At 41.2% G+C, this 14,681-nt stretch overlaps 1 protein-coding gene across 2 annotated transcripts in view; it reads left to right on the forward strand.

The window, feature by feature from the left end:
* The window catches only part of RNF150 (ring finger protein 150), a 121,537-nt gene that overhangs the window by 71,543 nt on the left and 35,313 nt on the right, over positions 1 to 14,681 (forward strand). For both annotated transcript variants that reach the window (XM_083834927.1, XM_083834926.1), the window contains exons 3-5: positions 3,394 to 3,465; positions 3,883 to 3,965; positions 11,269 to 11,365. In XM_083834927.1, the coding sequence (XP_083691053.1) occupies positions 3,394 to 3,465; positions 3,883 to 3,965; positions 11,269 to 11,365 (252 nt within the window). The remainder of the gene's footprint in view (positions 1 to 3,393; positions 3,466 to 3,882; positions 3,966 to 11,268; positions 11,366 to 14,681) is intronic.

The following is a 14,681-nucleotide window of genomic DNA, read 5'->3' on the forward strand; positions in this document are numbered from 1 at the left end:
TGTGGGACTTGTTTGCATCAAGCAACATCAGGTTACAGAGCTAATTGAAGGTGCTTTGGAATTACATGACAGGTTAATTCCTGGAGGTAATTCAGCAAACTGTGACTTGCTGTCTCAGCCCTGTAACAGCCAGGACACAGACCTAAAAAAAATAAAAATAAAAATCTCTTTCTGTTGTCAGTGAACCACAAGATAGGAAGACAGCAAGAGGGAGATGTTTAAGGTCCAGACCTGTTGGCAGGATTTCTTCCATGTTGTTTCTTCCCTTTAGCTTCTTGTTTCCTCTAAAATCATTTTGAAACCAGGTGGGCTTCATGCTTTTTGCAGGAAGGCAAAAGCCAAAGCAGAAAGTTGTCCCACTAGGGCTGTGGAAGGTCCTGTGCATCCTGGGTTAGGGTAACAATAACCTCCAGGGAAGGATCTAGTTTAGTATATGACAGGCATTGTATGGAGGGTCAAGCAGTTCTCTGAGAAAGAAGACTGGTGGTCATGGCTTTGCATCAGGGTTTTGGGCCATTGAAGAGAGAGATGAAATCTTTGAAGTGGGCTTGGGAAGATGCTTCCCATGATGAAGTCTGCTAACTTGATCTGCGGTACAGGAAATGTGTCTGATACCTCATCCTGATGGTATAGCTCATTCTTCTCGAGGCACAAGGTGATCTCCTTCCTCCAAAGGTAATAGTTTAGTAAGGCCATTAAGAGAGGAGCACTTGTAATTTCTCTTCCACAGCACCTACTGTCATTTCCTTCCTCAGGAATAGACAAGTGATGCTTTCCATGCTACTGTCCTTTCTTTTTAAATAGTAATGCCATCGCCACAAGACCACTGCATCTGATATGCTTAACTCCTTCCAGTCCAGTATTGAATGTTGCAGCCTTGGTAATGAGATTATGGGATTTATGATTATAAATCTCTAAGCTTCACTTTAAACCCATAAACTATTGTAATGCCTCTTATCTTCTAGGGACAACGATTGGTTAGTGATAGCATGCCTTTCATTTGGAAAGAAGAATCCTTTGAAAGTATGACTTTACTCCAAGATATTCCTGTTCTTTCAAAAATTAAATAATTCTCATTTGCATTTAAGTCATGAACTTGTCTATTTAAGATAGACAAGAGAAAACAAACATGAAAACAAGCAGATCAAAGATGTACATGAGTCTTTAATCTTGTCCTATGCCCTTGAAGAATGTGCAAAAAAAAAAGAGCTGAGACATTTCATTAGTTTAAGTAATAATAATGATAAAAAGGAATCACAAGCAATTCCTGAAGGAGGACGCAATGGCTCTTGTCTTGCTGCATGTTATCAGTCTTTCTTTGATTTACATTAAAGAAACAAATAGCTGGCAAGAAATGTTTCCAACTCTTGTCTGATCTGTTTATTGAAGGGAAACTGTGAGCAAAAATGTACCACAGAAAAGATGATGTGCAACTACAAAAAACTCCCTTACATGTAATAATTAGCTGTGCCGGCATGCTCGTATGTAAATCTCGTATGATAGCCAAGATCATTTTCACCTCTTTAGCCAGCCCTGAAATTGCTCACTGCTTTCAGTATTGCACGCATTTTGTCAATCTTCCATGTCTCCAATCTAATAAGCTTAGCCTCTAAATTAAATTCGGCGATTTTAATTGAATCCAAAGAACAACGTGGTAATTTATTAATCATATCTGGGTGATGATTAGCTCCCAATTTACAAGCAACATCCAGCTTCCTTCCAGTTTTGGCTCCGTGCTCTCCCCGTCTCCAGCTGGAACCCTTCCCGCTGACAGGCCCCTCTGAACTCCGGCACAGGCAGTGTTCTCGGCCCGAAAAGTTGAACGTCTTCTGAGTCACCAGAGCTCCCGAATCTCCCTCCCAACTAACAGCACATGGCTGGAAACATGGACGGGGGGCAGGGGAGGTGAAAAGAAGAGTTTGTCATCGGTAGCACCTCGGGGTGCACTGTGTCATAAACTGTCACAAAACCGACAGGAAGGCATCAGAGTAGGTGTTGCTGTGCGATCCTGTGTAAGATAAGAAGAAATGGAAGAGGTCACCAATATGGTCTGGGGACAGGGCCATGCAGTGAACGAGGAGAGGCGGAGGGAACTGGGCTTACTAAGCTGGGCGGAGAGGAGGCAGAGGGGCTCTGCCTGTGGCCTTCGGCAGCATGATGCATGAGGCGGCGTCGGGCTCTTCTCGGAGGTGCACAGAGAAAGTGTAACAGTCACAAACTGCAACAAGGGAAATTCCCTTTATCTGATAATAATTAAAAAGGCTGTGAGAGCAGTGAAGCACTGGAACAAATTATCCCCAGACGTTGTGAAATCTCCCTTTCTGGAGATAGTCAGGACTTGACTGGACACAGCTCTGACTTTGAAGTTGACCCAGCCTTGAGCAGGGGGTGGAAGCACATAACCTCTAGGAGACCTTTACAGCTTGTGAGTCTGTATCCAGCTCTCCTTGTTGTGTTAGCACAAGCGAGCAGCCACGTCCTGGGAGTGCTCTGATACAGGCACAAGCTCAATAGCACAGGCTGCAGAGGTAGCTCCACAGGGTGGAGGACAGGGTGTTTTACATCAGGCTGTTGTTACGTGCTTTAATCCTGAGTGGCAGTGACCCTGTCAGCACAGTAACAGTGTTTGGGAAATACGTGAGAACAATTGGAAATGTCACATGGTAAGTAATTCACAGGCTGCTGGAGGGGAAGATAGAAAGGAAAAGAAGAAGTGAATGGTTATGTATGGATAGGATGTTACTGCAGGACTACATAGTGCTTTACCTGTAAGAAACTGCAGATGCTTTAGCCTCCTTTTTTTCCTTGCATTACTCCTGTAAAGTAAGCAAGCTCTGTATTGCAGGAGAACGGAACAGCAGAGAAGATGATTCATGTTTTTCGTTGTTAACAAGTTATCACCTCAGTAGCAGCACTTAAATTTTGCTGGGGATCATGAGCCAGACCTGGTATAAAGACCTCCTGAATCTTAAGTGTAGCGTTCGTTCTGCTTACCAGCCCAGGCCTTGTTTATTAATGTGTTTTTTACAAGTATAATTAAAAAAAAAAGGAGAGGGAAGAAGTAGGATTCCCAAGCAGCAGACTTGTTACATACTCTTCTACTGACTTAAATAGAATAGGTGCCATAACCATCACAATGGGCTCGTGCAGTCTCCTCTGGAACTCCATTAGCATAGCTTTGCCTCATCAGCCATGGGTTACCAACAAGCCTAGAATACCTACTGTGCGCTTACTCTGAATAACAGCGTGACTGACCTCATCTGTTTACATTTATACAGCACTGTCCTGTTTCATGTGCAGTTGCTTCAGATTGTTAAGAAATCTAGTGGAAAAAAAGCGATGAATTCTGCATGAAGAGATACTCTTTGCTTAAGAACCAATTTTCTATTACAGCGCCGGCTTGGAGATGCTGCAAAGAAAGCAATCAGCAAGCTGCAAGTCAGAACAATCAGGAAAGGTGATAAGGTAATTTTTCAAATTGCTCATTACCAAATGAATGTCTGCATGGAGTATTCCTTCAGACCACTGGGACAAAGAGGCAGAAAAGGAATGGCAATTGCTTATTAAACTTGTGTCTGTCCTCCAGGTGGTGGAGCAATACTGGTAAGCAATTTATGGATGGAATGGAGTAGGGAGAGGAAGAGGTGAAATTATCTGAAGATGCAGAAAATCCTGAAAGTGCAAACATGCTACCTAAATCTGTGTGCTTTCCACATTTCAAACTGGATGCGTGTTGAAAGTCTGACTTGCTTTTCTGGAAATGCATGATTGATTTTGCAGCACGCATCGGTGACTGTTTTACTTTGTCACATAAGCTCTTGTATGAAGAGATTAGCTAACAAAATAAAAAAATGATAATGATGAATGTTCTCTTTCCTGTAGGAAACTGAGCCAGACTTTGATAACTGTGCTGTTTGTATTGAAGGCTACAAACCCAATGATGTTGTCAGAATTTTACCTTGCAGGTAAGTTAAAGGCTGACGATGCTTTAAGCTCTGATAGTGTCTCTACTTCAAAAGATAGGCTCTGTTCTCAGAATATCACTCTGAGATTGTCTGAGAGCTTGGTGGAAAAAAGGAGAGTTTATTGTTTTGATTTATTCCAAATCTATTCTATAAAGACATCTGAAATGCCTATTTATTCTACTTGAAATGAAGGTAGCATTAGTGGTAGTGAAAACCTGAGTTTAGCATGATGGTCAGAATTTTTGTCTGATCTGGATGTCTAACAAAGTTTTCAGTAAGATTTTTAAACTAAAGAGTTTGATTCTTCTATTTTTCTCAACAGTTTAATATTAATCTAAAATAACTCCTTTAGAAGAACTTGCCACTGACTTCAAGGTGAGCCCTGGGCTGAGCAGCCAGAGATAGAGCAGGCTAACTGCTCCCCATGGAAAGAAACTAGCACTACTTTTGCTGTACTGTGTTGTGACCAGATGTTAGGAGAGGGATGACTTCTTTCAAAAAAAAAAAAAAAAAAGTTGAGTAGAAGCAATAAGCCAAAAGGGAATGTGAGAAAGACCATGTTATCTATTGCTGCCATGAAAATATTCATAGGCATGTAGGACATAGAGGTGACAAGAGTTTTTTACGGTTGTTCTTTCTCATTTCTTCCCTTCACATGACCATGCCCGGTGCTGCACGCACACTCACAGTGATGTGACACAGGAGTGCAGCCTTTTGCCACCTATAACAGCTGCAGTCACCTCTCTGTGTCATTTTATTATCATCCATGAAGTGTTAGCTAACAAAAGATTTCTCTAAATAAATCAATTTCTTAGGAAATTTCCTAGGAACAGTGGTTCTCCCAAGAGAGCAAGGGCAAGTGCTTTTTACCCTAGAAAGAGTGATCTCAAGTGCAGTATATATAGAGCATAGATTTTTATGGAGTTTCTTCTGCTGGATACGTGTTCATTGGCTTGAGAAGCTGAAATATTTGTTTCTTTTCCTGCTATGTTTTTCCCTAGTAGATATTTGAATGTTACAAGCTGTCCATTTCTGTTCATTCATATGACTCATTAATCTGTTTACTGCCATCACTAAATGGCAAACAAAAAGCAACAGATTAATCATAAATTTGACCTACTGTAAATCCCCCACAATGACAAATTGCATATGAACTCTTTTTTTCTGCAAACACGCACTTCATGAAGCAGAAATACAGACAAAAATGAGAAATTACCAGAAAATGTGGACCTTGCATTGGCATCAAGCCTGTTTTCATAGAAGCATAATAAAGTTTGGAAATTGTACACGATAGAGACAGGCAGTTTTCAGAGGTAGTTATAAAACAGCAAAAAAAAGTACTCTCTAACTTTCATTTGTGTCTCGCCTCATAATTCAGTGAGGCTCCAGTCAGATTTTGTCATGCACAGTGTTGAGTCAAGCAGAGTGAATAGGAAACACATAGTTAACAGGTGATGTTCAGTTCTTGGCTGACTTAAAAGGTCGCCTAGAAAATGACTCATGCTAAAAGGTTAGCAGCAGCAGATCTGTCTTGTAAAATACTCACAGTTTGAGCCTAAGCAGTTTTGAATTATAAAAACTAAAAGATCTTTCTCAAGCCGCTACTTCACAGACCCTGGCTTTCCTGTTGGCCGGATTGTGAGGGCAGTATCTTAAACATTAATTCACATGGGCTTGGACTTCCAAAACAGGAAAATGCTAGTCATGATTCTTTCTGCTGCTGTCAGACTTTTCTCCTCAAAACAAAAAAAAAAAAAAGAAAGCTTTCCGTCTCTGTTAAGTGAGTAGGAGAGTGTTATATCGTTATATCTTGATAAAGGCCTACAGACACTGTAGGTTTCTTCCTCCAGCATCCTCAGTTAAACCGTTTGTAGTTTCTAGTAAGGGAACTGCATTAGTCAGCCCTCTTTAATGAAAGGCTGGCATTTCACTGAGCCTTACAGAAGCCAATACCATGACACCAGTGCTGGCTGACCTTAGTTTGTCGTCTATCCAGGAGCTGCTCAAGATGTAGAACTTTTTACCTGCATAGCCAAATGTGACCCAAGATTTGCAAATGAAAGAGGATGCTTTATCCTGCAGGCTGTGCTGGGAAAACCACTGCTAGCAGACACACTCAGTATGAAGCCCTGTATATCTTCAGATTTTTTTTATTTTTGTTGTTGTTGTTTTTTAAGGCTGCTGAGTCCTGAGTCTACTAAGAAACTGGTACCAGAATCCACCGGCCAGTATTTCAGCGTATGAGCTCTGAAGTTGTATATACAGATGTTTACTAGCACTTAAGCTGTCTCCCCAAAGCTCCTCTTTTTACAGTTGGCAGAGAGCTGGCACTGGGATAGCCTGTTGTGAATGTAGCCCACACTGGAGAGCTGGGAGGAGAATTCTAGTTAACTTGTGCTTCTTCCGCTCTTTCCTCCTTGGAAGCCATCTCCCCCAACTGCCCATATTAATAAACTTCACTCTACAGAGTGTATTAAATAAACATATACTGACACTTGATGGTGAGGAAAGTGTTGGCTTGCAGCTGTTTTTATGTTTAATGGTAGCAAGTATCACTGAAGTTATCTATGAGAGTGCTGACACAACATCAAATGTAAACAAGTTCACTGTTCCCATAGTGACACATCTTGTCATAGCCCTACTTCCTTCTGCTTGTCCTCCATCTTCAGCTTCAAAACTCCTTCATTTTTTCTGCACGTTCTTTGGAGAAGTTACTTATAGTGGCAGATCCTTTGTCTGCCTTTTACTAAACTTCTCCTAACTTTACTAAACATCCACGGAGAGGCAAGACAATTCTTTCAATGTCATCTCTACTGAGAACTTTGTTTCTTCATAAGTTCTTTTTCAGATTGTTCCATTTCTGTCACCAACAAATGGTTGTTCTGACTCTGTTTGAGCTTGCACAGCTCCTCTGAACCTCCACTGAACAACTGTGATCTCACAGAGTGCTCCACTCCTTCCCTTTCTTTTCATTGGCCTCCTGTGAAAGTCATTTCATCACAACACTTCTTCCCTTTTATTCCATTTTCCCACTTACCCTCATCATCGTGTTCCTTTGTCCTTCCTTCTTCTGCCTTAAGAACAAACAAATAGTAGCACATACGCATCCTATAAAGCCCAAACCTTCTTGTAAGGTACTACAGTGCTGCTCAGCCGCATACCAAAACTCTTCTCAGTCCTATGCTGCTGTCCCATCTCTAATCCAAGCAACTGATGCTTTTAGTCTGGGGCCCTGGGAACGTATTTTTCTTTCTGCTTTTGCCTCCTTTTGTCTAAGCTTGCATTTTTCTTTTGGGAAAAAAAAAAGTGTGACTGCTAGGTTTGTTTGCGTGCAGTTCAGAAAGTTGGAACTAGGACTGGAAGGTGGGAGGAGAGCAGTTCCCCTTACCCTGGAAAAAAAAAGCTTCTCATAATTGTTGGCAAGTCAGAAGTTTTACAAGAGTTTTACAAAGATAAAATTATTATTATTATTTTTGGGCTGAGCCCAAAATAAATCTTTTTTGTTGTATGTTCAAAATTGCAGCTTTAAAGAAAATTGAAATGCATTTCAGACAAAAGTAATCTCCTGTTAAAAAATATTAAGTGCTAATTAGATAACACTAAATGAAATGCTCTGGGATTTTGAGATTCTTTTCCTTACTTTGTGACTCTTTGAGCTTTACACAGCCCTGTGCAGTCACAGAGTCACAGAGCAGTGCAGGAGGGATCCCAGGAGGCCACCACCCCCATGGTGCGGAGGCATTGGCTGTGCACGTGTCATTCTTGGGAGTTATTTTTCCAACACACTGCAGCCTCTAAGGATGGAGACTTTGCAAATTCCCCTGATAATTTATTGCAGTGCTTTGCCACCCTGACAGCGGTGAAGCTTTTCCTATTGTGTAACCTGAATCTCACTTGCTGCAGTTTGAACACACCATCGTGTCTGTTATCCATCCCTAGGAGAGGTGAAGAACAGTTCGTTTCCTTTCTGCTTATGGAAAACTTTGTCTTGTATGAGGATTGTTACAACATCTCTCTTATTGCCTTCCTCTTTCTCAACTAATCAATTACAGTTCTTTTGAGAAACTTTTCAGCCCATCCAAATCAACATAGTTTTGCAATGCATGTGGTTGCACACAACAGGAAAAAAAAAAAGCACATATTTTCTTCAGCTATGACTTTCATCGTCAAAGCCATGTTCCTGGCTTGTGTCTGAAACATCTCTCTTGCTGTCTCCCTGTGTGGATCATTACTTCTGAACTCATCCACGGTGCTTCTACCGTCTCCTTCCTTTTAAAACTTGAATCAGTCAGAAATGTAGAGAGAGAAGGATTTTTTTTTCAGTTGATCTTTTTACGTCTTTGTCTTAGTGTGTGACTGAAATATCATTGTTACACTCTCATCTTATTTTGTGCTGACCCTTATTTTAACTGAATTTAGACGGTAAACTTATCAGAGCATTGATCAGTCAAGGATTTATTGAAAGCCATAAGTATATATACAGTGTTATAGCTAATAAAGAGTAAAATAAACCTTCAAATCCTAATCTGCAAAGCCTGCAACACTGCTTTTCCATACAAAATGCTTACATGTATGGAAATAGATAATATGAGCTCTCTAATTGTACAATGTGGTACAAAAATTTTAAAATTGAAATCTTTATCTGATTTCAGTAGCATTCCATTTTTGTGTTGATTTTTGTCTAATAATCAACATCCTTTCGTTGTACGTATTAAATCTAAAATTAATAGAGCCGTAATACACTGTGACAGTGTAGTATTGGGAAGTGCCAAGTGATGTGATCTGTCATGTATTTAAATTACTCAGCATTGGTAGGGTTTCTTTACAGGATTGTTTTTTGAAGCCAACTTTAAAAATGCTAACCTTCAGTTTTTGAAGTCTTTAAGCCATGAAAATTCCAAGCTTTTGGTGATTAACAAGCATAATGAAATGCTGTAATATGAACTACAACCTGACTGAGGCTTGCAAAGCTAGAACTTGAAAACAAGAGGGGACTTTCCAGTGTACAGTAACCTGGCTCGATAGAAGTTACATATTTTTTTTTATCTGAAACAGATTTTGGTAATGGAAATTTAGTGCACTATGTTTTTATCAGGTCAGACAAGCCTTGTTTTGAGGAGGGTTGTGAACTGTAGTAGCCTTAGTAGAGTAGTGGTTTGAACTTAAAATATCACAATACTTCATTTGCATCAATCATATTGACATGCAGGATCAGATGTGGTGTGACACAGTTTGGTATCACAGCCAACCGATATAATTAGAGTAGGTCAAACTGCCAAGAACAGATCTGCCCTTTCCCATAGTTGTGTGAAGTCAGACCAAGTACAGCAATGTGACAATTCGCCACGTAGCTTTGTTTCTCAAAGATTCTGTTTCTTCTAGAAGTAGTGAGAAAAATATTCAAGTGAAAAGAATAACATTCTGAGATTTCACTTAGTTTTGGCTTTGCATTTCTAATGTTATTTAGAACTGAAGCCAGCTGGTATGCCAGCCAGCTAGTACGTGGGCCGATACCACATTAGTAAGAGCCGGGGTTGCAAATCGATATTGATAAAGGTGCACCTCAGTATCTTCCATCCGAAGTTGAAAGGCTATGTGTATCTTGTTATGTGAGAGACGCTGTGACAGAGTACAGCAGCCAGCCCATTCAGCTGAATATGTACCACTTAAATATTTAAAATTATTTTGGTACATTAACTGTGATTGTGGCTTGCTCAGAGATTGCATTTCCTAGTGGAGGCTGGCATATGCTGCGATATGCCCGCTCCAGGTGGAGCACTGGGCCGCTGTGAGCTGTGCCCAGCTGCTGTTACCTGCTGGGTTTGCATGGCTTGGCTGTGCAAGCGGTGCGAATGGGTCAGTGACAGCACAGGGAAGCGGAGGCTGGAGACTGCTCAAATGTGAAAGTTCAAGCAGACAGAAATGTGACTTTCAGGCTCTGCCAAGTAAAATGTGGGACACCTGTTGCCTTAGGAAAGTCAGAGCTGATCTATATGTTGTTTCAAAACAAGTCTTAGTGTGCACCTTTTGGGGCAAGTTTTTATGTATAAACCCTCATATTTCAGAATACAATACCCTATTTCCATTTTGCTTAGGTTATTCATTGTTTAGAAAAGATTTATTTAAAAAAAGTTTTAAAATATTACTTTTTTTTTTTTTTTTTTTTTACTAATTTTCCTACATATTAGTATAGTTTCTGAGGCTATGAGTATGGTAGGAAATTTTCCCTTTTCTTCAGAAGGAGGGGAGCCAGCCAAAAGCAAACTATCCCAAGCCACAGAACACAGAAGTAGAGAGCAGGTGCATTGCCTACAAGATAAGCCAATGGCGCACTACTGTCAGCCCAAATATGCCACCTGTGGATTAAGGAAAAGAGAAAGAAGCAAGAGAGAGAAACTTATCTGCCTTAGGCTGAGCCTTAGGTGCTTTATTTGACCTCTTCACCAGCGTTTCTTAAATCCTGAGCCCCACATTCCTGCATTTTTGCAACATTCACCCTCTACAACCGTAGGATAACAGAATATGCTCACAAGAGAAAATACAGCTGTCAGTCAGGTTTGTACACTAAATACTTCCATGTTCAGTCTCAGTTTGTGTCAGGCCAAGGTAGGTAAGTTTTCAGTTCCTCTGCCTGGACAATGTGTAAGAAAAGTGGCCCAGCAGCTACATGGCTCAGGTAGTTAATTAGTGGTCACTTCAGATGGAGCATGGGATTAGCAACAACCTCTTAAGGGCTGGAATTGTTTAGGAGTTCACTTTGATGGGCAAATTCCAAAGAAGGAAAAGTCAGGGAGAACCCTTTAAAAATATCACCCTGATTTTTCCATTTAAATGAAGAGTAGCTTTTTTTTTTTTTTAACTTGCTTTCCTTATGTGTGCATCCTTAAAAATAATACCAGAACTCCAATGGCTTCACCTTTGTGTAATCAGGTTTGTCTGCAGAACCCTCAGGAAACAGTAATGTGATTTCACCAGCAAGTAGGTTTTGTTTACTGACAGCCTTTAACGTTTAAAGAATATGGGTTTTGCTTCTGCACTTTGTGTATTTTTCCTAATTCTCTGTTTGTGTACATCTTCTTTTCCAAACTCAACTGAGTAATACTGTGCATATGCGCTTGACATGCTGCAGAAATCATTTTAAAGCTTTGTCTGCATAGGATATAGACTTGCAGTCCTTGCAGAGGTCACAAACCGCACCATTTGAAGTGCTTGCACTTCACTGAATACAGAAGAAGTGTCTGGTACTAAGTGATAAATTGTGCTGTGGTGGATTTGAATTAAAATGTCTTGTTTCTCATTGCAGGCATCTTTTTCACAAGTCCTGTGTAGACCCCTGGCTGCTAGACCATCGTACCTGCCCTATGTGTAAAATGAATATTTTAAAAGCTCTAGGGATCCCGGTAAGCACGTTGCAGAGGAGCTGGTTGGGGCAGATGGGAAACGCCAGCCACTTGGTTGCATCCCCAGTCCTTTGCCTGTCTGTTCCCATTCTACTCTTCCTGCCACATTATTGATTTGTTTGTTAATTTGCTAAAGGTAATACAAGCTGAAATGTGTGACTCGACCTCTCTCCTGCATCCCACTTCTATCAGCAAGAAAGAATGCGTGTTGAGTGTTGGGGTTTGTGTGTCTGTGACGCCCGGCCCAGCTTATCGAGCAGGGGATTGCTTACTGGTGTTTCAGTGGATTTATACATTGTTTTGTACAGCTTTCATTTGTGTTTTAAATCAGGGCTGTGTTTTTTTGTTTGTTTTTTTTTTGTTTGTTTTTAATTCCACGCACAATTCAAATCTCAAAGCAGAAGGTCTACAAATAAAAATTTCCCTGATATACCAGTTGAGAACAGCTAATTGCTCATTCGAGGAAGCCAAATCTCTTTTCTGTCAGATTTCTCTTAAAGTCTATCTGTAGCAAGCTCTGTATTGCTAATTCCAATTAGGAATATGTCTACCAGTAACTAAGCATGTGGCAGACCCCATGCTAAAAAAGAAGTGGTTAAGCTCTTTGCTACTTGGTACAATTAGGTGTGGTTAGAACTTGTTAAAAAAAAAAATAAATCTTTTTAGGTTGCTTGTTTCTATCCAGATAGTACATGTACTGTCTGCCAGTTTCCTAACTGCAGTTATCACAGAGATCAGGGGCTTCTCCAGGAAGAAGCGAGTCATTTCTCACAGCATGCGAGGCGTGCCATGTGATAGTGAAGTTCAATACTGAAGCACTGGTCAGTACATGAACAGGTGCTCTAAACGCCCTCCCCAGTTACATGCTAGCTCACATATGAGAGAGCTGTATAAAATAAAATAGCTCGCAGAATTACAGAATGGCTGAGGTTGGAAGGAACCTCTGGAGATCATCTAGTCTAGATGTTAAGGTCTTCCCAGAAAGTTTAGTACCATCTGTCAGTATTTACATCCAGAATATGGCTCTCAGACTTCACTGGCAGCTGCTGAAGGCTAAGCATGTACGCAAATCAGACAGGTTGTCTGAGGCTGGGTACATCAAGGGGAGGAAAAACGTGCCTACAGACCTCTTGCAAAAGTTTTGGTTTACAAGACTGGCATTACTGTACATGAACAGCTCTGTAGCGGCAGGTATAGAATCTAATTGCCACAACTAGGAGTTAAAAGCACCATTCAGTTTCCTCAGCCTTTGTTTTAGCTCTCACAGCCCCTGGTCTTGTTGTCTCTGTACTGTGTGGCAGAAGGGGGATCCATTCTGCTTCCTCAGTGAGAACTTTCCACATGGAGATTCTGTGGAAATAGCTATACTGATCTTGTAATTAAGGATACTGTTGTAACCCACATACACAACTGGGTCAAATTAAGATTTCAGAGTCAGCCTCAGCACTGGTCTGTCTTAACATCCAAGTGTTTGATTTTTAGTGTTAATGTTCCACTAGCCAAGTTTGTTCAAAGGCTTTTATTTTATTAATTTCTGTAAAAAAATTCCTAGTATGTTCTAAGATGACAAACTGAAAACAGCCTGCTCCATCATTTGGAGAAAGCATACTGGCTGCCACGTGCATGAGGCATTGGTTAAAGTTAGGGAGGGAGAGGGAAGAACTGCATGTTAGCTTTACCCCTTGAGGTGAATTACAGTAGGAACGGTTGTCCATGGGAACTGGGAACATACGGTAGCCTTCATGTCAAGGGTTTCCTCTGGCTGACAGCAAAGGGAACAGGAGTCTGAGAGCATCTGGTAGCTTGGGGGTTAAAAATTCTTGTACTGCTATCAGTTCCTGCTCTGTTTTCTCCGCTTTCTCTTTTTAAAATCTGCCTTAACTTCTGCTGCTGCTTCTCCTACCTTGTCTCTTGTCCCTGCTTCTTCTCTGCATAGCCCCCTCCTGCCTGGTGTCACTGCCCATGCTTCTGCTCCCTGCTCATCTCACAAGACCTCTTCTCTACCTGCACAGACACTGAGCATCCTCACCCTTCTCCTTGCCCCATAGCAGCAGCTTGGGGCAGCTTGGGAGGGTGTTGGTCCTGTGCAGTGGTTTCTGGTGGCACAGCCAGCTTCCTGGCACCACACAAAGCCCTGTTCTCTTTGGAGCCTGCAGTTGTCAGTCCCTAATAAGCCACCAGGCTCCAACAGCACACATGAACTGATTTTTTCAGAGGCTCATAATTTAGCCAGATGTCAGTAGGCTGTTGTGGGAAAAGACATTTCCCGGGAAGAAGCTGTAAAGCTCTAGGGCTTCTCAGCAAGAGGTGGCAAACGCTTCTGTAGAGTGGATAAAGCAAAATGCCATTCCCTAACCACGTTCTTGAGCCTTGCTGAGCCATCTTAGCTGAAATTTCCACAGAGAGAAAAGAAGCCTTAGGCAGGCAGCAGTCTCTGATGGGAGGCTTGAGCACCAATTTGCCAAGGACCTTTGCAGACTTCACAATGGGAGGAATGAGGAAATCTTACCATAGGCAGGACTATTAGTTTTTCTACTGCCAGCTGAATGTTTGTCCTATGGTTGTTGTTAAAGAGCTGGCTTGTGCAACTGTGGATAGATTGTGCTTCATTTAGCAGGAAGACCTGGGATTTTCCAGGAAATGGTTGGTTAAAAAAGAAATTTCTAAATATTTCAATTCACTTCACATCTAAACTCTCCATTTAATTTGTAACAATGACTTCAGATTATCTGCCCTAAAACCAGGATCTTCAGGCTGCAGTGAGGCACTAAACTGACTGCACTGATTTTCACGGTAGCTGAGCACCCTAACATCCCAGCTTTTCACCGTGGCACTCTGCAGCTCCAGAGGATAATTAACTGAGTATCTATCAGCAAACGTTTGGAGTAACCTTTTCCACCGTCGCTGTGCTGGTGAATCCAGCTCACAGACTTTTACCTCTTTCGGCTGTAATATTTGAAGTGAATTAGCAGTGCAAGTGACTTTCACTTTCAAAGACCTACATTGCTTTTGGGATGATCATATCACATAAAATAGTTTCCTTCTGCTTCTCCCTCTTTTCTGCAAATATCTGCTGGATAAGCAGACAGCTGCATTTTTGGCAGCAGATTGGATGACTTGAAGCTATTCACTAAGAGCCTTAGCCAAGCGCTCAGAAGTCAATACAAAGCCTTCCCTTGACTTTAGTGGAATTGTGCCCTCAAAGCACTTACATGCAGGGAATGAGTGAAACCAATATAATTAAACTTAGAAAATGTATCTGGGTCACCCTGACAGCAAAAAACTTAATGTAGTTTTTTCGATCAGTATTTTATAT

This window comes from Anser anser (genome assembly GCF_964211835.1).
Source record: "Anser anser genome assembly, chromosome: 4".
Taxonomy (NCBI): domain Eukaryota; kingdom Metazoa; phylum Chordata; class Aves; order Anseriformes; family Anatidae; genus Anser; species Anser anser.